Genomic DNA, 23,832 nt, shown 5'->3' on the forward strand with positions numbered 1-23,832 from the left:
GCCCCATATAACTATACTGGAGTAAAAAAAAAAAAAAAAAATTGAAAGTTGTATATGTCAGGAAATAAAAAGATTTGGAAGGTGGAGGCAGGAACTGTATGTGGTTGAATGCAGTGCTGGGTTATTAAAAGCTTTTTTTTCTGCTTTTCAGGCTCTGTACACGCAACGGACTATTCTAATGCAAGTAGCACCGCCATTTTTGACCCTTACTTGGTAAGTGGCCCCAACACATGGATGGTCAGTGAACAGTGCGTTTTTTATGAAACAGTACAGGGAAGATATGTCCGTCTGGGCCTGGGATAAATGAGTGGGTATCTACCTGCCTTGGGGAACTGTTTCACTTTTCCTTTACATGACTTTGATTTCCCCCAGCATATGCAAAAATAAACTGCTAATTTATATGCTGGTAATTTATATGCTCTCTATGTGCTTTCTGCACTAAAACAGAATGGGCCCCATTTCACAAGTCACAGAAACCGCATAGCTTGCTGATCTACGTTTCCGTAACTTGCGTTCACTTGTATGGCAGTTGGTTGGCTGTTTCTGCAGTTGTCACCACCTCTGGCTGCCATATCCAGGCAGGGGCAGGTCACAGAGGTGGACCGGCAGCTATCGGGCATTTATGGTATATTCTGTGGATGTAGCAAACATGTTTGAGATGGTAATACTCCTTTGATGGATATTTACTTCACTTAGAAAATAGGCAGAATATAAAAAATCTAAAGTTAGAGCAACAGCCATGTTAGATTATTTAAAGAGGTTATCCTAGACTAATAAAGACCTCCCAGAGAGGGGGCGACTTGCAGTGGTGATCATACTTACCTGGACTCTCACCACTGGATTTGGTGTCTATTGCTCCTAGACCAACTTTTTCTCCCTGCAGCGCTGAAATCAAAATGCGTGACCACTGCAGCCAATGACAGGCCACTGCGGTGACCAGCTCCCTTTGCATCACGACAACTGGTCACGTTATGTAAGCGAGGCAGGTCATGGATGTTGTTTACGTCGCTGCGGGGAGAGGAAGAGCCGGCCAAGGAGCAACAGACCCCAAACCCAGCTGCGGGGACAAGGTAAGTATGATCACCACCACAAGCCATCCGCTCTGTGAGGTCTTTATTAGTCTTGGATAACACCTTTAAAGGGGTTGTGCAAGTATAATGGGGGGGGTTTTGTCTGGACCTGTAAGGGATAGATGACTTGCTGCTTCCCGGCGCTGGCTCCCTCTCCTGCAGGCCTGCGATGCTCCGCTGGGCTCCCTCAACAATGTCAACATTTGGTTTGGCATCGCCGCAGTTAGTGTTGAGCGAAGCGCGCTTTGTATGGCGAAAGTCGCATACGAAGTCGCTTTGTTCAAAACTTCGGAATAATACTAACTTTTGGCTCATCGGAGCCGATACATTCTAATACTGTACAGAGATGGATATTCCGAAGTTTTGAACAAAACGACTCGGCTGAAGCATCCGACGCTCGCTTCACTTAATACTAGCTGTAGCCAATCACCGGCCGCAGTGCTGATCAGCCCCCTTTACATCATGACAAATTGGCACACGCCCATTCATGCACAACCCCTTTAATACCGACCAGAACATTTTTGGCGGAGGAAGCCACCTATGCACAGTGTGCTGAGGAGCGACATTGTGCGGTCAGACCTCCATTTGTAATAGGCAAGCCACTGTGCCTTGTATGCATTGTATGTTGCCTGTAATGTACTGTACAGAGCTGTGGAAATTGTTGGCACTTTGTCAAATTATTAACGGACTAGTATTCCGTTTCGAGAGACTAGTATTCCGTTTCGAGAAAAATAAATAAATAAAATACCTCTTATCAAACCTGCTTAACAAAAAAATTGCCTTGTTGGTCACAGCAGCCAATCGCAGAGAATCTTTCATTATTCCATAACAGTTTGAGAAATGAAAGCTGAGCTCTCATTGGCTGTTACAAATCCAGATACAGTAAGCTCCCCCTGGTGGTGGCTGCAGTCAGCCAGAAATTTCTTAGCAATAGGAAAGACTTGGATTTCTGTATGACAATAATGGAGTTCCAACCCTTGTAGAGAAATCTGTTGACCTTATTTATCAAAGCTGCTGAACAGTAAAAGAGGCTTTGTTAGAAAATATTCAAAGTACACTTTCTTTCTTTCCCAGAACTATTCAGGAAATAACAGCCGAGCTTTGTTAGATTTGATCAATGAAGGCACTGTATTTTTAATTTTTATTTTTTTGTCTTAAAGTCCATGAAGCGCAAAGGGACTAGTGAAGTTCTCAAACCCCCCTAAATAATTTTCTTTTAAAAATTATTTTAGATTTGTGTTTTAAATGTAACTTTGCTAGTGAGCTGTGGCCGTCGCCCCCCCCTCCCCGGTTGTCACTGCTACCTATTTCTAGGTCGCTATATCTTCTCAGTCGGAGGTGTGACCACCTTATTTTTGTTGTTTTGATTGTTTTCTTTTAAACGTGTTGTGCAGCAGTATAATCCCCTACAGTCCAACATGGGACGTGGAGGGACACAAGTCCCGCTGGAATGAAGACATGTGCTTCCGTCTCAGTGAGCAGGACGGAGAAATTAAAAAAAGGGCAAACGGCAGGTGGCGCTATACAGATGGATTTCAGTGAATAATACATTTTTAATTACATGCAGTTACAGAAATATTCAGATCCAGGTGCTGGTTGGAAAACTGTAGAATATTTTGTGGGACAACCCCTTTAAGCTTTATTAGGTGATGCTGTAGTATTTCACATAAATGATCCTTTACCTGTTTTTCTAGATGAGCTGGAGCTCCTTCCTCTGCTCGCTGCTGTCCATCCCTCTCTCTATATTTCCTCCCGTGGAGGACACCAGGTGGGGTTACTCAGGATTTTTTGGTCTGTCAACCTCTTAGGCCCCTTTCACACGGGCGAGTATTCCGCGCGGGTGCGATGCGTGAGTTGAACGCATTGCACCCGCACTGAATCCGGACCCATTCATTTCTATCGGGCTGTTCACATGAGCAGTGATTTTCACACATCACTTATGCGTTGCGTGAAAATCGCAGCATGTTCTATATTCTGCGTTTTTCACGTAACGCAGGCCCCATAGAAATGAATGGGGTTGCGTGAAAATCGCAAGCAAGTGTGGATTCGGTGCGATTTTCACGCATGGTTTCTAGGTGACTGTCTATTCACTGTATTATTTTCCCTTATAACATGGTTATAAGGGAAAATAATAGCATTCTGAATACAGAATGCATAGTACAATAGGGCTGGAGGGGTTAAAAAAATAAAAAATTAATTAACTCACTTTCTCCTCTTGATCGCGTAGTTCCCGGTCTCTTCTTTAATGATGAGCTGTGGGCTAAAGGACCTGTGGTGACGTCAGATCACATGCTCCATCACCACGGTGATGGACCATGTGATTGGAGCATGTGATCTGACATCACCACAGGTCATTTAGCCCACAGCTAGTAAAGAAGAGACCGGGAACTACGCGATCAAGAGGAGAAGGTGAGTTAATTTATTTATTTATTTTTTAACCCCTCCAGCACTATTATACTATGCATTCTGTATTCGGAATGCTATTATTTTCCCTTATAACCATGTTATAAGGGAAAATAATTCAATCTACAGAACATCAATCCCAAGCCCGAACTTCTGTGAAGAAGTTCGGGTTTGGGTACCAAACATGCGTGATTTTTCTCACGCGAGTGCAAAACGCATTACAATGTTTTGCACTCACGCAGAAAAATTGCGTGTGTTCCCGCAACGCACCCGCCTCTTATCCGGGCTAAAAATATGACGCCCGTGTGAAAGAGGCCTTAGGGTCTATTCACACGTCGGTAGTGTATTGCGGATCCGCAATATGCCCGGCCGGCACCCCCATAGAAATGCCTATTCTTGTCTGCAATTGCGGACAAGAATAGGACATATTCTATTTTTTCTCCGGAGCCGCAGACCGGAAAATCGATGGCGCGCTTCGGAAATGTGGATGCCGACAGCACACTTAGTGCTGTCCGCATCCATTCAGTCCCCATAGAGAATAAATGGGTTATTGCACTATACATTTTCGGCAAGCTGTTCCAGCAGGGGAGCAGCCTGCCGGACCTGACTGGACCCAGCACTGCCGGATGCTAACATGCCGAGAGGCGGCCGGACAAAAAACACTATGCGCAGCTGTATTTTGCCGGCCGCTTCTCGGTTGCGGCCAGATAAATAGCGATCCCCGCTATAGTGAATGGGGCCAGACGGCAAAGCATCTGCTTCTGGTAATGGCCAGAATGCAAAGATATGCCAGATCTCTTTAACACAAATGTGAAACAGGTCTTGTGTGTTATCAGTCTGACATGTTTTTTGTTTTTATTTTATTTTTTCACATTTTTAGTCATAACTTTGGAGAAGTGGATCCCAGTATTTTTGGAGCTCCAATCCCGATCCGGGCGTTGGTGAGTGAAACCACTGATATAAAAGAAGCAGGTGATATAATCAGAGTCCTGTGGAGGACAGCTACGTCTCACGTCTATCATGACTTGCTCATTTCCATAGGTTGCAGACCAGCAGGCTGCCATGTTTGGCCAGTGCTGTTTTGATGTGGGGGATGTTAAATTGACAATGGGAACTGGAACATTTATGACCATCAATACTGGGACTAATCTCCACACTTCTATAGCCGGTAGGGGCAGATATGACTCGCATTCTACAACCTACCATAGCAAGCACCCGAAAACTTACAAGGTTGATAATTGTATGTTTTTCTATAAGGTCTATACCCGCTAGTTGGCTGGAAGATTGGCAATGAGTTGGCGTGTTTAGCGGAGGGTAATTCCTCCGATACAGGGACTGCTATCAAGTGGGCACAAGAGCTGAGTAAGTCCTCAGAGTAGTTCTAGGCCCATCATGTATAGTAGTCTGAAGTCATTGTGTTAGTGGGTTCACATCATGTTTTTCCCATTTGGTTTACTGTATACAAAAAACATGCGTATAAACGGATGCCTCAGACAGATGCCATACAGTGGCATCCTTCACCATAGAGTTCCATTGTAAAATAACAAACAAAACAAAAAAGTATACTTTTCTTTTTTACCGGACTCTGCAGGATACAAGAACGTTGTGCGCAGTGTTTTTGTATCCTTTTTAATTTTCTTATAAATAAGTCAAACAGACGCATAAAATGCGATGTGAACCCACCCTTTACAGATGGAGGATGCATCTGAAAATACATTATGAATTCCCAGTGAATTATACAATTCTGGTAGATTTTGCTATATCTTCCTGATCATTGAATAACCGTCTTCATTTCTAAGATCTTTTCACAGATTTTGCAGACACCGAGATAATGGTCAGAAATGTCCCGGACTGTGAGGGGATTTACTTCGTACCATCCTTTTCAGGCCTGCAGGTAAGTACAGGCAATGGAAGGACCACTATTAAAGCACAGCCTTCGGGAATTTAAAGGAGTTGTTCAGCTTTTTAGACTCTTATAACTCTCAGTTCCAGCCCTGCTGTACCTTTTTTTGGGGGAAAAATCATTTCTCCCCGACACACAAGTCCAGGGATGGCCAACCTACGGCTCTCCAACTGTTGCAAAACTACAACTCCCAGCATGCCGAGACTGCCTACAGCTATCAGCCTACAGCAGGGTATGGTGGGAATTGTAGTTTTGAAACAGCTGGAGAGCCGCAGGTTGGCCATTCCTGCACAAGTCCATCTCAATGGGTGACTTCAATGGTCTTCTAGTCCCCGTTCTGTAGACTCCTGGAGCAACAGCATCATATGTGCAGCTGCAGCCAATGACTGGTGTCAGCAGTTTCTCTGCTGGGTCACGTGCTGCTTGGGGACACATTGCCACGTTGCAGGGAGATGGGACATCTGTCCTTATGCATCTGTTTATTAAAGAGCTGAGGTGCTGATTCATAACATTTGTGAAAGCTGCGTCTGTTAGTTACTTTTTTCTATGCGATTTTCAGCTGCTTTTATTATTTTCATTCTTATTTTATTTTTTTATTGTACTCTATGTATTGTAGTTTCAGAACTATGCGATGCTTTAAAAGTGATCTGTCATGGCGACAAAAGAAGTAATGTGGACGCCACACTTTTATTGTTTGTTGCCCACAGGTTATATTTTATTTTATTTTTAGTTTTTTTTTTTTTTATCTAGGTCCTCCGTTCTCCCAAAGATTGTAGCATTACTTTTATGTTCCATATATGTTAATTCTTGAATAAATTGACAACTCGGTGGTCTCCAACACCCACTATCAAAGGAGTGTGTCAGAGCGGCTCCAGCAGTGTGACGCCATGAGACTTGCGCCTCATCCAGAGGGGATTGTGGAGCTAGAGCTTCTTCTTCCCCTTGGTGGCATTGATCCTCCGCTTCCCCTGCTGTGGGCTGGCTGCCTGACGCTCAGGGGTGCAATCTCCTTTGTGTGGGCTGCCGTCAAAAGGCTGCATTCTCTAATTAGATGGTGTAAGTCTCAGTAGATCCTGCTGCGAGAACCTCTCTGATACTGTCCATGCTGAGTGGGCAGCGACCAAGTGGCTATGGTTCACACCCCTTTAACACTGTGCGGTGTAGACCCCTTAGTTGTCAATTTGTCTGTTAATTAGCCGAGGGAAGTAAAGGCAAAGGTTGTAGGGGGAACCTAGAGAAAAAGAAAGACCCGTAGTGCAGCGCAGGGGGGTATTGTAGGCCAGCGTAAAACACCAGCTATGATGACGCCCGCCATGGTGTCTAGTTTTTGGCCACATGACAGTTCCTCTTTACGGGAGTAGATGTGTCCAACTAAATACAATGGGGGTCAATTATTAACCTTAAATATGCCTATATTACCCAGATTGCGGTTCGCTTTTTTTTGCACCGCAATCTGCAACTTTGCCACGGCAGGTCTAAAACTTGCAGGGGAAGTGGACCAGTCTCATTCACCATTTTCTACACCTGTTTTAGGCGCAGAAAATGGCCTCTTCATAACTTTGGCGATCCACCGCCAGAGCAGGAGCTTTATTTAGATCTGTGTCTAAAACGCCGGTCTTAATAAATGACGTTTTGAAATGAAGCTTCCTTATACTGCTCCCAGGAGGTCGTATCCAATCTTTGGAGGTTCAGGTCAATGTCTAGAAACTTTCGCCGTGGTGTTCTGCATTGCCACTCTGTGTACATCATACATGGGCATTTGTATTATATGCATAGACATCTCTACAGCCAGAGATAATGCATATAGAGTCTGTATCGTCTGCTTGTAACGTGTCTGTTTTCTCCCTCCCTGCTGCCGGTACATGTATGTAAGTGTTACTCTATTACTATATTATGGAAGGCAGTGGCAGGGAGCATGTTCTTTTTGCTCATTGCTTTCTGTGTATTTAGGCTCCAGTGAATGATCCCTATGCATGTGCCTCCTTCATGGGACTGAAGCCTTCCACCACAAAGTGCCACCTTCTACGAGCCATAATGGAGTCAGTGGCTTTTAGGTAAAGATTCATTTTTTTTAAATACTTTATAATGTATATGCAGCCAAGAAATGAAGCGGGTAATTACCTTGATTAACCACTTCAGCCCCCCTAGCTTAAACCCCCTTAATGACCAGACCACTTTTTACAATTCTGCACTACACTACTTTCACCGTTTATTGCTCGGTCATACAACTTACCACTCAAATGAATTTTACCTCCTTTTCATCTCACTAATAGAGCTTTCATTTGGTGGTATTTCATTGCTGCTAACATTTTTACTTTTTTTGATATTAATCGAAATTTACCGAAATGTTTGCAAAAAAAACATAATTTTTCACTTTCGGTTGTAAAATTTTTCAATTAAAATTACATTTCTATATAAATTTCTCGCTAGTATCATTGGGGGACACAGACCGTGGGTATAGCTGCTTGCTGCCACTAGGAGGCGACACTAGGCTAAGAAGTGATAACTCCTCCCCTGCAGGCTATACCCCCTCCAGCCTGGAGAGAGTATATCAGTTTTTAGCTTAGTGTCGTAGGAGGCAGACCTCCCTGCTTTTGCAGGGCGGCTTACTTTTATTATTTTATCTTTTTCCTTTTTTAGGTTTGGGGAAACAGAGTCGCCTAGCCACTCTGTCTACCCCGGGAGCAAGGCCGGTGTCGGAATCCCTCACCGCTCGCCCTCCCCAAGAAACGAAAGTGGACCAGGGCAGCCCAGCTCCCCTGCTTCCCGCCAGCCAAGGGGTCATCTGAATCCGGCGAGACCCTCCGCCATTCCAGTCTCCTGCCACTTCGGTGCCAGTGGCTGAAGAGGTGACCCTGCTGGTACTCTGAGAAAGGGTGAAGAGAAGAGGATGAAGATGGGGTGAGTAGTCCGCATTGGGTAAGTACCCCCCCCTCCCCTTCCCCTTTCCCTTGGTCACCTCATCATAAGATGGAGGACCTTTTTTCTTCAAGTGGGCCATTCCCTGGTGAGGGCCCCACATTACCTCAGGCCCCAATGTAGGTTTTGGGCTTCTGTCCATACTGGGGGCCTGGGTTCTCCTCATATTCCGCCAGCAGCCGGCACTGGTCCAGTTATACGGCCTGCGGGGTGAGCTCCCGCGGCCGGTGTTCAGCCAGGGCGCTTGAGAGCGCCTCTCCGGTCACTCCACTTCCCGGCCGGCTATTCGTTCGGCCGGCGCCAAAATTTAGGCCCCGGCTTCTCTTCGGGCCTACCGGAACTCAGCCCGTGCAGTTTTTTGCGGCCACGGGATGGGTTCCCGCAGCGAGCGGACACATCTGCCCACTGATCTGGAGGGGGTATCGGCCGTTGTTTTTCAAGTCCTGCTGTGATAGCCGGCCGGCGGTACCGCCCGGTCGGCTGTGCGCCGAACTTTATGTCCCGGCTTTGCGGCCTACTAGGCCGCAACTTTCATTCCGGTTATGGAGGGGGCGGGTTCGTCCTTTAGGCGCGGATTCTCCCCGACTAGCTGTCCCTCCTCCCCCAGGTGCCCGCTGAGCTCCGCCTCCGGTCCTCTGAGCTGGGTTAACCCTTTATGGCAAGTCGTTTTTTTGGCAGCCTGCACTGGATTATCCGGTGTCCCCTTTCTGCAGGCCAAATACCTTAAATTAGGAGTTTGACCCTAACCCCTTCCTGCCGGCATGTCCACCCTGGTGGTGGGGTATGGGACTGGGCCTATGTCCTATCCGGACAGGGGAGGATTGTTCACAGTTCCCAATCCGCCCTCCGGGGCTGTTTGGTTGAGAATGCACACATGAAGAATTCCCAGACCACCCTTCTGGGTCATCTGAGGTAATGCTCCACCTGCACAAATCCAGGGGAGCACATCTGGAGGATTCCCAATCCGCCCGCTAGGCTGTTGGTTGATAATACTCCACCCGCACAAATACAGGGGAGCACATCTGAAGGATTCCCAATCCGCCCGCTGAGGCCGTTTGGTTGATAATGCTCCACCTGCACAAATACAGGGGAACACATCTGAAGAATTCCCAATCCGCCCGCGGAGGCCGTTTGGTTGATAACACTCCACCTGCACAAATACAGGGGAGCACATCTGAAGGATTGCCAATCCGCCCGCGGAGGCCGTTTGGTTGCTAATACTCCACCTGCACAAATACAGGGGAGCACATCTGAAGGATTCCCAATCCGCCCGCTGGGGCCGTTTGGTTGATATTACTCCACCTGCAAAAATACAGGGGAGCACATCTGAAGGATTCCCATTCCGCCCTACGGGGCCGTTTGGTTGATAATGCTCCACCTGCACAAATCGGGGAAGCACATCAGAAGGATTCCCAATCCGCCCTACGGGGCCGTTTGGTTGCTCGGGGCCGTTTGGTTGATAATGCTCCACCTGCACAAATCCAGGGGAGCACATCTGAAGGATTCCCAATCCGCCTGCTGAGGCCATTTGGTTGATTGTACTCCACCTGCACAAAGCCAGGGGAGCACAGCTGATGGATTCCCAATCCACCCTCTTGGGTCATTTGGTTGTTAATCCACATCCGCAAGCCAACGGAGGACCTCTGGCAGTTCCCAATCCACCCTCCTGGGTCGTGGGTTGATTGAGTGCCGCCCACACAAGCCAGGAGCGGTCATGTAGGGATGCCGATTCCACCTCCTGGGTGGTTTGATGGTGATATCACCGCCGACACAGCCTGCAACTGCCATGGCTAGATGCTGAGAGGTAGAGCTGCGCACAAGCAGGACACTTTCCTCCTCGGTCTCCACCGCACCTCCACCCTTCCTCTTTAGGGTGACATTCAGAACCCTCACTTCTGACGGTGGTTGGTTCTGAGGGAACAGGGGACAGTTCTGCGGACTCGAATATGACTCTTCTAGACTGCATCTATACTACCAGCAGTACTGATTATATGCATTGCCCCCTTCCTTAGGCGGCATTTGCATTACTACTGGAGACAGTACTTACCCTTTGTATTTCCTCCTTCCACAGGTGGACTGACTGCACTTGCACTGATCAGTGCCAGGCATTCGCGTCCCCCCTTTCGGTTGTTGACGGATTTGCTGTTCCACTGGGTACAGTACTGGCGTTATGCATTAGCCTCTCTCATAGGAGGCGTTATGGCTTTATAGCGGGTGGCAATGTTTACTGTAGGTATTACCACCTTACATAGGTGGAGGACTTTCTCTACCCACCGGGTACGGGACTATTCATATGCATATTGGGGTCAATTCCTGCTGGGTGCATTACCCCCTGCCATAGGTTAGGTGCTTGCGCTAACTCAGGAAGTACTTCCTATATATTTTTCTCCCCTTCATAGGTGGAGTAGTTGCACTTCCATTTAGTGCAGTGCTTACAGTACGTGTTACCCCCTCCATGGAGGGGGTTATTACACTACCGTTGGATACGGTTCTGATTATCTCCCTACCTCCCTTCCTTGACGGAGGATTGCGCTACCACTGAATAATATTCAACAGCCGTGGCATTACCCCTTTCTACATCTAACAGGAAATCACTGGGCATCTATGCATGCTTTCATTCAACTAAGCCATGACACTAGATACCTTGGCTTCCTTCACAGGTGGGCCGTGGCAACAGTCGTTCCCATTGGTGCCTGGTACTCTTCATCTAGTGGTACATGGATACTGGGGCTGCTCCCATATTGTATCCTCCCGTCTCTTCTGGTACTGGTCGTTGGCGCGGATATGTCGTCCTTTGTTCTCTTAGTGGGGTCGCTCAGCAACACTTCAGGTGCCCTAGAGATTCCCATCCCCATGGGCCTCCACCGTTCAGGTCGGTCAGAAATTGGTCCTCTACAACGTGTGGTGTGCACGCCATTATACAAATGTTGGGATTACGATCCAGCGAGCCCAGGGTTGCACTGACTCTGTATGCTGGGCCATCACTCTTCCTTATTAGGTGAGGGTGTTTTGCTGGCATTCTGCATTGGCTACTACGGCGTGTTCTCTAAGTCAGGATGGGCGAGTGGTCTAAGGTGCCAGACTCAAGAGTTAATCTCTTCCGTATATGGGGTGTTCAGGTCTCCAAATGGAGGCGTGGGTTCAGATCTCACTTCTGACAAAAAGCAGGGGTAATTTTCACAAGGGCCGGAGATCGAACTCGCGGCAGTGGGTCAGGCCCCTCAGATAGGGGTTCTACCCTGGCACTGCTTCGGCGATTGCTCTTGTGTTGCTCCCTTTTTAGACGGCATGCCTCAGGATGGCTCTGGTTGACTGAGATAGCGTGGTTCCATGCTACTTCTGGGTGTCCTTAGGCCTCTCCCTCAGTTTTACGCTGGGAGGAGCAGGCTGTAGCTCTTACTGTACAAGGGGTATTGCATCTCCACTACGTGCTAGGGTTCCTACTGCACATTCCTATTGCACAGTTCCTTCGTCAGACGGCGGTTTCTTCTGACTCTGGGATTGGTATCCTGTACGGTGTGGCCTCCTCCTCAGCTGGAGTGTGGCCTTTTGCGTTACTCTGGTGGCTTCCTTTGTATGGGCTCCTCCTCAGGGGTGTATTACATTACCAAGAGATTCTGTAAAGTGCCAGTCTCTGATGGCAATGGGCTTTTGCCCTGACCTCTTCATGGTCGTCATTACTGTTAATTGTCCGTTGCTCTGACACCTATTGTTCTTGTGTCGTCAACTCGGGTTTTGCATTGGCGTAAATGCCATAGCTATCAGCACCTTACTTGGGTGCGCTCGACTGGGTAGCTTAGTCCCTGTGGCACTCGTCTACCACTACAGCGATACCTTCCTTCAGATATGATTACTTAGTCCCTGTGGCACTCGTCTACCACTACAGTGATACCTTCCTTCAGATATGATTACTTCTGTGTCACATCAAGCGATGGTGGTCATTCCTTTCACTGCTCCTTCCGGGGGTGGACTACGGTCCCCCCACGCCAGGCTGAGCGGGTGTCTGTCACACTTTGCCACCACTGGTAGGGATTTCGTTCCTGGAACGGAACGCCCCTTTTTTCTTTCCTGTCCTTCCTCTAGGTGGATGGCTGACCAACCATCTTTCCCTTCGGTCGACTCGACCGGTGGCAATGGGTTGTATAGCTATGGAATCCGGGATCTATTTTGTTCCACGGAGAGTATTCTCTTATTTTGGTCTCTGCCCAGAGGTCAATATATGTCACTTATGGGGTTTTCCATTACCGGTTTCTTTTACCCAGAGGAGGATCCTGCGAACCTGGATTTTGGTTCCGCTTCCACAGTTGTGGTCAACAACCGGCTTTGCCCCGACGATCGGTGGATCGCTGGAGGCGTTTCGGGAACAAACAAGCCCCCCTCTGGGGCTTCTTCTTCTTCTTGTATGTCAATTTGTCCTTTGTCATTTGCATCAGGCAGTGCTCCGCCCAGAATTTTCTTTCTGGCGGAAGGTCGCCGCTTTCCGGGTCATCTCAGAAATGGTTTTCTCTTCTTTCTCCCTCGTATTTTAAGGGCGGGCTCTCCATCAGCCATCTATTTTGGCCTCGGAGATTTGCTGGTCCATATCTGGCGCGTTGGCGTGTGCCTCTGTATGGGTTTTCTGCCTGATTTTCTTGGAGGTCCTTGTCATAGCTGGGGTCTTCCAAAGGGATGTTTTTTTCCTGGGATGTCTGCCTGATGGTTGCTTCCTAGCGGAGTGATGGCCTGGCTGACCAGCGGTCGTCACTTCTCGGGTTCATCTACTCCAGGCATCGCTTCTAGAGGGCAGCGTCTTGGTCTTCCGGCAAGTTCACTGAGTTTTTCAGGGGGCTTTTCTAGACATCAACTGTTGCTGCTCCAGGCAGCAAGATCTTGCAGGCGGCAGCGGATGACGCATCCTCGAGGGCGTTTTTTTCTCCATGGCGTGTGATTTGTTTCCCTCCCCGTGGACTGCTTTAGGACGTCCCACGGTCTGTGTCCCCCAATGATACTAGCGAGAAAACGAGATTTTTGTGAACTCACCTGTAAAATCTCTTTCTCGCGTAGTTCATTGGGGGACACAGCTCCCACCCAGTGTTCTGTTTGCCGCACATATTGGCGGTTGGTGGGCCATTATGGTCCTCAGTTCTGGTTCATTCCGACTGATGTTTGTCAGTTATTGGTTGTTTACTGTATTTTCCTTATTGATTTTTTTCTCCTACTCCTATTGCTTGGGCACAAACTGATATACTCTCTCCAGGCTGGAGGGGGTATAGCCTGCAGGGGAGGAGTTATCACTTCTTAGCCTAGTGTCGCCTCCTAGTGGCAGCAAGCAGCTATACCCACGGTCTGTGTCCCCCAATGAACTACGCGAGAAAGAGATTTTACAGGTGAGTTCACAAAAATCTCGTTTTTTCTCTAAATGTATTGTTCTACATGTCTTTGATAAAAAAAAAATGCAATAAGTGTATATTTATTGGTTTGGGTAAAAGTTATAGCGTTTACAAACTATGGTGCAAAAATGTGAATTTCCGCATTTTGAAGCAGCTCTGACTTTCTGAGCACCTGTCATGTTTCCTGAGGTTCTACAATGCCCAGACAGTAGAAACACCCCACAAATGACCCCATTTCGGAAAGTAGACACCCTAAGGTATTCGCTGATGGGCACAGTGAGTTCATAGAAGTTTTAATTTTTTGTCACAAGTTAGCGGAAAATGATTTTTTTTTTTTTTTTTACAAAGTCTCATATTCCACTAACTTGTGACAAAAAATACTATGAACTTACTATGCCCATCACGGAATACCTTGGGGTGTCTTCTTTCTAAAATGGGGTCACATGTGGGGTATTTATACTGCCCTGGCATTCTAGGGGCCCTAAAGCGTGAGAAGTACTTTGAAATCCAAATTCGTAAAAATGCCCAGTGAAATCCTAAAAGTACTCATTGGAAATTGGGCCCCTTTGCGCATCTTGGCTGCAAAAAAGTGTCACACATGTGGTATCGCCGTACTCAGAAGAAGTAGGGCAACGTGTTTTGGGGTGTCTTTTTACATATACCCATGCTGGGTGAGAGAAATATCTCTCTAAAAGTCAACTTTTCCCATTTTTTTATACAAAGTTGTCATTATAGAGAGATATTTCTCTCACCCAGCATGATTATATGTAAAATGACACCCCAAAACACATTGCCCAACTTCTCCTGAGTACGGCGATACCACATGTGTGACACTTTTTTGCAGCCAAGATGCGCAAAGGGGCCCAATTTCCTTTTAGGAGGGCATTTTTTAGACATTTGGATTCCAGACTTCTTCTCACCCTTTAGGGCCCCTAAAATGCCAGGGCAGTATAAATACCCCACATGTGACCCAATTTTGGAAAGAAGACACCCCAAGGTATTCAATAAGGGGCATGGCGAGTTAATAGAAGATTTTTTTATTTTTTTTTGGCACAAGTTATTTTATTTATTTATTTTTCTCACAAAGTCTCCCTTTCCGCTAACTTGTGACAAAAAATTCAATCTTTCATGGACTCACTATGCCCCTCAGCGAATACCTTGGGGTGTCTTCTTTCCGAAATTGAGTCATTTGTGGGGTATTTATACTGCCCTGGCATTTTTTGGGGCCCTAAAGCGTGAGAAGAAGTCTGGAATATAAATGTCTAAAAATGTTTACGCATTTGGATTCCATGAGGGGTATGGTGAGTTCATGTGAGATTTTATTTTTTGTCACAACTTAATGGAATACGAGACTTTGCAAGAAAAAAAATTCCGCTAACCTGTGCCAAAAAAATAAATAAATCTTCTATGAACTCGCCATGCCCCTCGAAAAAATCTTTTTATAGCGCCGCAGCGATTTTACGGTGTTTTTGCAATGATCAGAAAAAAAAAATATTCTGTCACTGCGGTGGGGCAGACTAAGGCCTCTTTCACACGGGCGTCATGTTTTTTGCCCGGATAAGAGGCGGGTGCGTTGCGGGAAAATGCGCTATTTTTCCGCGCGAGTGCAAAACATTGTCATGCGTTTTGCACTCGCGTGAGAAAAATCGCGCATGTTTGGTACCCAAACCCGAACTTCTTCACAGAAGTTCGGGCTTGGGATTGATGTTCTGAAGATTGTATTATTTTCCCTTATAACATGGTTATAAGGGAAAATAATAGCATTCTGAATACAGAATGCTTAGTATAATAGTGCTGGAAGGGTTAAAAATAATAAAAAAGTTAACTCACCTTCTCCTCTTGTTCGGGTAGATGCCGGACTTTTCTTTAGCTGTGGGCTGAATGACCTGAGGTGATGAGGTGACGTCAGATCACATGCTCCAATCACATGGTCCATCACCATGGTGATGGAGCATGTGATCTGACATCACCACAGGTCCTTCAGCCCACAGCTAAAGAACAGACCGGGATCTACCCGAACAAGAGGTGAGTTAACTTTTTTTATTATTTTTAACCCTTCCAGCACTATTATACTAAGCATTCTGTATTCAGAATGCTATTATTTTCCCTTATAACCATGTTATAAGGGAAAATAATGCAGTGAATAGACTGTCACCTAGAACCCATGCGTGAAAATCGCACCGCATCCGCACTTGCTTGCGGATGCATGCGATTTTCACGCAACCCCATTCATTTCTATAGGGCCTGCGTTACGTGAAAAACGCACAAAGAGGAGCATGCTGCGATTTTCACGCAACGCACAAGTGATGCGTGAAAATCACCGCTCGTGTGCACAGCCCCATAGAAATGAATGGGTCAGGATTCAGTGCGGGTGCAATGCGTTCACCGCACGCATCGCACCCGCACGGAAAACTCGCCTGTGTGAAAGGGGCCTAAAAGGAAGTGTGCGCACAAGATCAGGCCTGATCGGGCGAACACTGCGTTTTTTTGGGGAGCCTATAGAACGTGTCCTATTCTTGTCCGCAATTGCGGACAAGAAAAGGCATTTTCTATATAGTTCTGGCAATGTGCGGATCCACAAAACACATACGGACGTCTGAATGGAGCCTTACAGGGGGTGATCAATTACAGGGGGATGATCAGTGAGTCTATTATGGGGTGATCAGGGGTTAATAAGAGGTTAAAAAGTGACAGGATGGGGGGGGGGTGTAGTGTAGTGATACTTGGTGCTACTTTACAGAGCTGCCTGTGTCCTCTGGTGGTCGATCCAAGCAAAAGGGACCACCAGAAGACCAGGTAGCAGGTATATTAGACGCTGTTATGAAAACAGGGTCTAATATACCTTTTTAGGGGTTAAAAAAATCGCATCTACAGCCTGCCAGCGAACGATTGCCGCTGGCAGCCTGTAGATGCACTTGTTTACCTGCTGATCCTGTGAACGTGCGCGCCTGTGTGTGTGCTTTCACAGGAAATCTCGCGTCTCGCAAGAGGACGCGCCGGCGCGTCCAGGAGGAATTACAGGGCCGTCGCCAGGACGCAATCCTGCGTGCGGCGGTCCTGTACTGGTTAAAGAGGCGCTTTAAAATCTCACTAAATACATTGATCTCATATGACTCTGTGTTGTGTCATTCCTTTGTTACGCCTGCTAGAAGTTTATGAATGATTTGCAAGCAGTTTGCAATGAAGGTCCAGATGGGTGTTACCAGTTGTGGGTGTATTCTTGCAAAGTCTGACACTATCCGATCATTGCTGCCAGTGTCAGACTGCAGGGACAAAACACCAACTGGTAACCCCCATCTGGACCTTCTTTGCAGACTGTCAGTAATTCATTCCTAACAGCTGATCTAACTCTGGGCGTCCTTGGCAATCCAAAGGACAGGTCATCAATATTGCAGTCACTGCTCTTTTATCCTTTCAGGACTGGGCCATTTTTCCATTTTTTTGCATCTTTGCAGTTTTTTTACTCCCAACTTTTCCAGAGCCATAACTTTTTTTATTTTCTAGGTCACATAGCCGTATCAGGGCTTGTTTTTTGTCGGACAATTTGGACTTTCTAGTGGCGCCATTTAATTAATGGATACAATTACAGAGATACCACAATTGTATAGTTTTTCTTTTAATATTGAAAAAAATGAGACTTTTTTTTTGGGGGGGGGGGGGGGGAGGAGGAATTATTTTTATTGCCATATTCTGACCCCCATAACTTTTTTTTATAGTTATGTTTACAGAGTTGTGTGGGGTCTTTTTTTGCAGGGTGATCTGTAGTTTTTATTGATACAATTTTTGAGTGTTTGACTTTTTGATCACTTGTTTTGTTTTTTGAAAGGGGGGGGGTGAATCAACAATTTTTTTTTTTTTTTTTTTTTTTCATTACGGCATTTTCCATAAGGGGTAAATAAGTTTATATCTTAACCTGTTTCTGTCATGAGAAATAAGGTTATGTAGCTGACTGAGATTAGTGATGTGCTGATGTCAGCAGTACATAACAGAATGCTTTATAACTCCCTGCCTGCCGCCGTTCCCTTAAAATAAAGACTTTTAAAATATGCTGATGAGCCTTTTAGTATTCGGCGCAGTGAGTAAAAGACGCGCTCCTGCTGCCAGCTTCCTCACAGCACCTGCGCCGAAGGAAGGAAGCCGGCAGCAAGAGCTCATCCTTCACTCACTGCGCCTGCGACAAATAGTAAACGGGACGGCGCAGGATTTACGGGACACTGAAGAGAACTCGAAAGTCAATCATCTGGACCTGGGCGTGCCAAATGGTGCATAGACGGAGCCTCTCGCAGTGATGGCGAACCTATGGCACTGGTGCCAGAGGCGGCACTCAGAGCCCTCTCTGTGGGCACCCGCACCCTGGAGAAGTCTATGGTGTACCAATATACCTTAGACGTTTCCTGCCACTCATCAGCGCAGGGCGCACTATGAACAGCGCTGCAGCGCACTGAATGTAGGCAGGATATTATAGCTAAGTGATGAAGTACATGGAAGATATACTATACTGGACTGTAGTGTTCAAGGTAAGTTGCTGTGTTGGCACTTTGCGATAAATAAGTGGGTTTATGTTGCCGTTTGGGCACTCGGTCTGTAAAAGGTTCGCCATCACTGCGTCTAGGGGCTGAAGCAACGCCCTCATAGCACCTAGAGGTTCATTAGAATATTTTAAGAGAATGGCGGCAGACAGGGAGTTATAAAGCATACTGTTATATACTGCTGACATTAGCACATCGCTAATCTCAGTCGGCTACATAACGTTATTTCTCATGACAGAAACCCTTTAAATAGTTCGGGCGTTTTGGGACACACTGATGCCTTTGATAAAAAAAACAAAAAAATTATTGTTTATTTTGATGAGTAAAGGGGGGTTATTTTTTTTTTTTTTGTCACCCTAGGTGACTTTAACAAGCAATTGTTAGATCACTTGTGGGAGTTTCATTACTATGGCGCACTGCCATCTGCAGGTCTCCAAATGAACTACCGATGGGGATGCTGTTCAGCCCCTCAGATGCTGTGGTCACAATTGATCGCAGACATGAGCCCCGGCTGTGTGCTGTTTGAGTGGGCACCATTTTTACATGTATGGTGGAAGTCCAGAAGGGGTTAAACAAAACTACTACAGCTTTTGATGTATTCTTATGATACTACTACAGCTTTTTGATGAATTCTTATGATAATTATTGCTGTATTGCGTCTATTATTATTATGTGTATTGAGTAGTATTTTTATGCTTATGCATTTATTGTTTTCACATTTGATTTTTACATTTTATTTTTTGCTATATTTTCTAAGGAATAGGCAGCTTTATGACACCATGCAGAGAGAGACCTCTATTAAAATCTCAAAAATAAGGTATGTATTTATTCTCTGCAGAAATATGTCCTGATTGGTAGAATGAGATGTTCTAACGTGAATGTTTACAGGGCTGACGGAGGAGTCAGTAACAACAGCTTTGTGATGCAGATGACCGCAGATCTATTTGGCCAAACCATTGATAAACCAAAGCACACAGACATGTCTTCCCTGGGAGCTGCCTTTCTAGCTGGCTTAGCTGTAGGTAAGTCTGTGCATAGGGGAAATGCCTGTGGTATAAGGAGCATGTGCCGTATCACTGAAGTGTGGATATATTCACCACGGGTACGTGCAAGTAAATGTTCTACTATTGCAGTGTTTCCCAACCAGTGTTCCTCCAGCTGTTGCAAAACTACAACTCCCAGCATGCCTGGACAGCCTTTGGCCATAAGCGGCATTAGTCTGAAGAAGCCCATTGGGCCGAAACGTTACATAATTTACATACTGTATAGCCGCAGTAACCTGGAAACAATAAAATAATCATCTAACCACAATTTATGCTGGAGTTTGTTGCATCACTTACGATTGGGGTGGGAACCCTACTTCAAGCAAGAACCACAGAGTGCGACAAGGTTCAAATAGGATATAACTATTTGTGACCATTTCTGTATGCATTGTATATATAACTATTGGTCAGAACAAGATCTCATGTTTCCATTTCTTATATAGGAGTCTGGTCCACCAAAGAAGAATTGAAGAAGCTTCGGCATCCAGAAGTCTTGTATGAACCACAGCGCAAACTCAAAGATTATGAGGCCTCCATGTCTGGCTGGGAACTGGCCCTTCAGCGCTGCTCCAACTGGTATAATGACTCGTAGCTAATGCTATAACCATTATGGCCGGAGGACACAGGGGCAATGATGCAACACTATGGACACCAGGTGGATGTCAGCAGTTCCCTTTGAAGGAGACTATAGTATGATGAGGGATCTGGCTGACACATCGGGTTAAAACTACCTAAAAATGGAATGAGAAGTGCACTTTTGTATATTTGTGCTGCTGTTTCTTGTATGTTATGTCCATATATCAGGGTATTTTATTCCCATATCTAGGCTTTCAGAGCTGCTGGTATGGTGACTGATGTGCCTTGATGCTGTAGGCAATGTCTTAAGAAGACACGGCCTTTCTAGCTGCATTATTGGGCTCTTTAGTTCCTGTGGTATCGTCACAGTCTGCACACAGGCGGTACTGGTCCAGATGGTAGTTATTGTACATGTGATGGATCAGTCTGAACCGCACCAAAGTGTTCATGCCACAAAAGTTGTGCTTGTGATATCTTTTCATTGCCGAAATGTTCTTATTTTATGCTGCTTTTAATTGTACCTTAAATATCAGGGAATTGTCTTATGAGCAATTTCCTGACGTTATGTCAGTTGCTAAATCTAAATGAATCTGAAGGATGGCAGTCATATAGCTTATGTTATCATTATATTATGTGAAGGTCAGTGCAGTAGATCTTCATGTCCGTGGGACTTGGCGCACTTCATGGGGTTATTCCTCACATGGATCCAGAGATCTCCACATTCACTGCTCCAATTTCTCTGCTAGATTTTTCAGATCAGTGAGAGCTTTTTTTTTCAACTGGGGTTTATGATACCTGCTGAGGTGAGTAGTTCTGTACTGCAGTCGAAGGTCACATTCATGAAGCTGTAACATGGCTCCATCAGTAGACATATTTAGTGCCCAGAGTGGGATCGAACCTCATAAGGACAAAGGAGAAAAAGCTTTGAGGTTCTGCTTGGAAAAGGAAAATCTGCTTTCTCCAGATGGTTTCCGGTCCTGTTCTTCATACTAAATCCACCTCGGCATTACAGCTATCTGAACACTGCCTAAGCACCACACTAAGGCTACTTTCACAGCCCCGTGTATAACTCCGGCATGGCTGTTCCGACAGACAAGTGGAGAATCGGCTGGACACAAACCTATGGATCTCCGCCGGACGCCATTATGCATAGTTACATAGTTGTTAAGGTTGGAAAAAGACAAAAGTCCATCAAGTCCAACCTGTAATCCTTCTTTACCAATCCACAGAAAAAAATCCTGGATCAATGTCCATCTTCCTTTTAAAATGGGCTTGGGCCAAAGGGAAAGGGTGCGTAGAACAAGATTTCTATACATTGTCATAAGGCCTCATGCACCCGGCCATGGCTGTATTGTGGCATGTAAACAGCAGGTCTGCAATATGCGGGCACCGTCCATGTGGTCCCATTCACTTGAGCAGACTTCTATTTGCAATGTCTTTTTTAAATCTTTTTTGAGAAGTATTTTGGCACTCCTGTCTAGCAGCTGTTTGAAGAGGCCACGGCACATCGATGAGCACTGCAGCTTCTGCCTAGTGACGTCATGTTCTTCAGTCACGTAGCCTAAGTACAGCTCAGTCCCACGTGAATGGGCCTGGACTGCAATACCAAGCACAGCCACTATACAATGTACAGCGCTGTGCTTGGTATACTGCGAGGAGGCCGCGGTGTTCACAGGAGCGCCAAGGCCTCTTCAACAGCTGAGTGACGGGATCCCGGGAATCTGACCCCCACCAATCCAATATTGATATTCTATCCTGAGGATAGGTCTCCAATATTCTACTCCCAGAAGACCCCTTAAGTGGATTGGCACCATCCTAAAAGTGCCTGTTTTGGTGGGATGTTCTCTTTTAATGATGTATAGGCTATTATGTAATATATTCATTGTTCTTCTAGATTATGATAAATCTTTATAACCTGTAGTGATGCTATAAAGATGTATTCATGTCCACTCCTCAACCTAAAGCAAACAGACTGCAGCATCCAGTATGAAAGGGTTTCCGGTTTTTGCTCACCTATGTGAGACGTTCCTGGTATACATCAGCTACATACCATCGAACTTTTGCACATGGTTGACCAATAAAAAGAGCCGTTTTTGGACAGTGTCAGACTTTGTAAAGTTAAGGGAAAGGTTAACGCCCAGTTGTCAAAAAGAATTCATACATTTCCATGAGGAATAACAGAGGAACCGCACAGGGCAGAGTTCTAAGGAAAGTAGTCATAGCTGGAGGCTTTGAGCCTTTACCTCAATCTTCTGCCGATGTTATAAATCCTATTTTGTGCCTCCATTACTTGACTGTGTCTGTTGTCATAAATCTGTAAGAAATAGAATGAAGGCAAAATTACTTTTGACTGTAAGAAATTAGAAACGGTTTTGTAAAATGACCTCCGTGTTTGTAGCTCCACCAGAACGATGTACGCTGTGAATAACTACATGTAATAAAGGAGAAATGCGATAAGTTTTATTCCTTTTGTTTCCTGCACTTTTTGAGTTGGAGAACGGGGAGCAGTTGGGAGGTGATGCCGTTAGGGTGGGCATGGGGGTCGTTAGGGTGGGCACAGTTATACCAACATGCACTGAAGAATATTCCACCACGCATGATGTTTTTTCCTAAAAATCTAAACGTTGCACGGTTCCATTTGGAGCTATCCTGTTTTGTGTTTACATAGGATCTCAATACCAGAGAAAAATGCTTCCATTTTGTCCCCATTCATTGTCAATGGGGACTAAACGGAACGTAGTGCTCCAAAATGCATTCAGTTCAGTTTGGTTGCGTTCCCAGACCGGAGAGCAAACCGCAGCAAGCTGCAGTTTTCTTTCCGTCATGGGATGCGGAGCAAAACAGGTCCGGCATGACCCTCAATGCAAGTCAATGGGGACAGACCCGTTTTCTGACGCAATAGAAAACGGATCCATCCCCTATTGACTCAATGGTGTTCATGACGGATCAGTCTTGGCAACGTTAAAGGTAATACCAACATATCCGTTCATAACGGATGCAGATGGTTTGTATTATCAGTAATGGAAGCTTTTTTGTTGAACCCTGCCGGATCCGGTAAAAACGCTAGTGTGAAAGTAGCCTAAGCCGTAATCAGTGCCTGTCCTTGATGACCTGTATAATAATGTATACCTCATTTATGATGATCGCTGTACGGCTAATCCACATGTACCATAAAATGACACCTACATAAAATAGAACTCGTCCTGCCAATAGAGAGGCCTTATACAGCTATGATATAAATGAAAGTAACAACTCAGTTTGCCGCATAGGAAACGCTGTCAAAACAAAACCCAAAAAACTGTCTATTATTATTTTTTATAATTCTACCCCATTTGGAACTTTTTTTCCCCCGTTTCCCACTACATCATACGCATTCGTAAATGGTGCCATTTAAAACAACTTGTCCCACAAAAAAGCAAGCCCTCATATGGCTACGTGAACGGAAACATTTAAAAGTTATTGCTTTGGGAAGGGAATGTAATCCATTTTCTGGATTTGAGATATACATGATCCCTGCGTGTAGGACTATCGTTTGTGTGGTGTATAGATTATAATGTTATCTCTTTAATATTCCCATATGCTTGTGAGCAATGGTTTTGCCCAAGACAGAATACACTGAATATGCCTTTACTCCCTGGCTATTGAGTGACATGCATCTGTTGTGCGTAGAGCTCCCTCTGGTGGCCTTTATAGTTAAGGCACAAGAGCCATTATCGAAGCGATTCCTATATACCGTACTGTAAATCTGGTAATCCAGGCTTTACCAGTGCGCTTATACTTATTCATGTGCAAAGCTATATAATTACTGAAACCTGACATGCCTGGTTGGACAGGTTTACTGAACCGCATCCATGAAATGGAGGAAATAATCTCATGGGTCCACTGCCGCCCACTCCTCCAGGCTTGTTAATAATGGAGATCGCACGTCCCGGGCTGTACCTCTGCTTGCTTTTCTGCTGCTGTGCTTTGTCTTGATGAAACAATTAGTTGGTTAATTATGAAGGCTAAAATCCCTAATGG

At 45.6% G+C, this 23,832-nt stretch overlaps 1 protein-coding gene across 1 annotated transcript in view; it reads left to right on the forward strand.

The window, feature by feature from the left end:
* The window catches only part of GK5 (glycerol kinase 5), a 77,473-nt gene extending 55,198 nt beyond the window's left edge, over window positions 1–22,275 (forward strand). The window contains exons 7-16 of the mRNA XM_044288637.1: window positions 152–213; window positions 2,765–2,838; window positions 4,354–4,414; window positions 4,515–4,641; window positions 4,731–4,835; window positions 5,273–5,367; window positions 7,327–7,430; window positions 18,951–19,010; window positions 19,082–19,215; window positions 19,680–22,275. Of these exons, the coding sequence (XP_044144572.1) occupies window positions 152–213; window positions 2,765–2,838; window positions 4,354–4,414; window positions 4,515–4,641; window positions 4,731–4,835; window positions 5,273–5,367; window positions 7,327–7,430; window positions 18,951–19,010; window positions 19,082–19,215; window positions 19,680–19,828 (971 nt within the window). The 3' untranslated portion in view covers window positions 19,829–22,275. The remainder of the gene's footprint in view (window positions 1–151; window positions 214–2,764; window positions 2,839–4,353; window positions 4,415–4,514; window positions 4,642–4,730; window positions 4,836–5,272; window positions 5,368–7,326; window positions 7,431–18,950; window positions 19,011–19,081; window positions 19,216–19,679) is intronic.
* The last annotated feature ends 1,557 nt before the right edge of the window (window positions 22,276–23,832 follow it).

Source organism: Bufo gargarizans, chromosome 4, assembly GCF_014858855.1.
Source record: "Bufo gargarizans isolate SCDJY-AF-19 chromosome 4, ASM1485885v1, whole genome shotgun sequence".
NCBI lineage: Eukaryota > Metazoa > Chordata > Amphibia > Anura > Bufonidae > Bufo > Bufo gargarizans.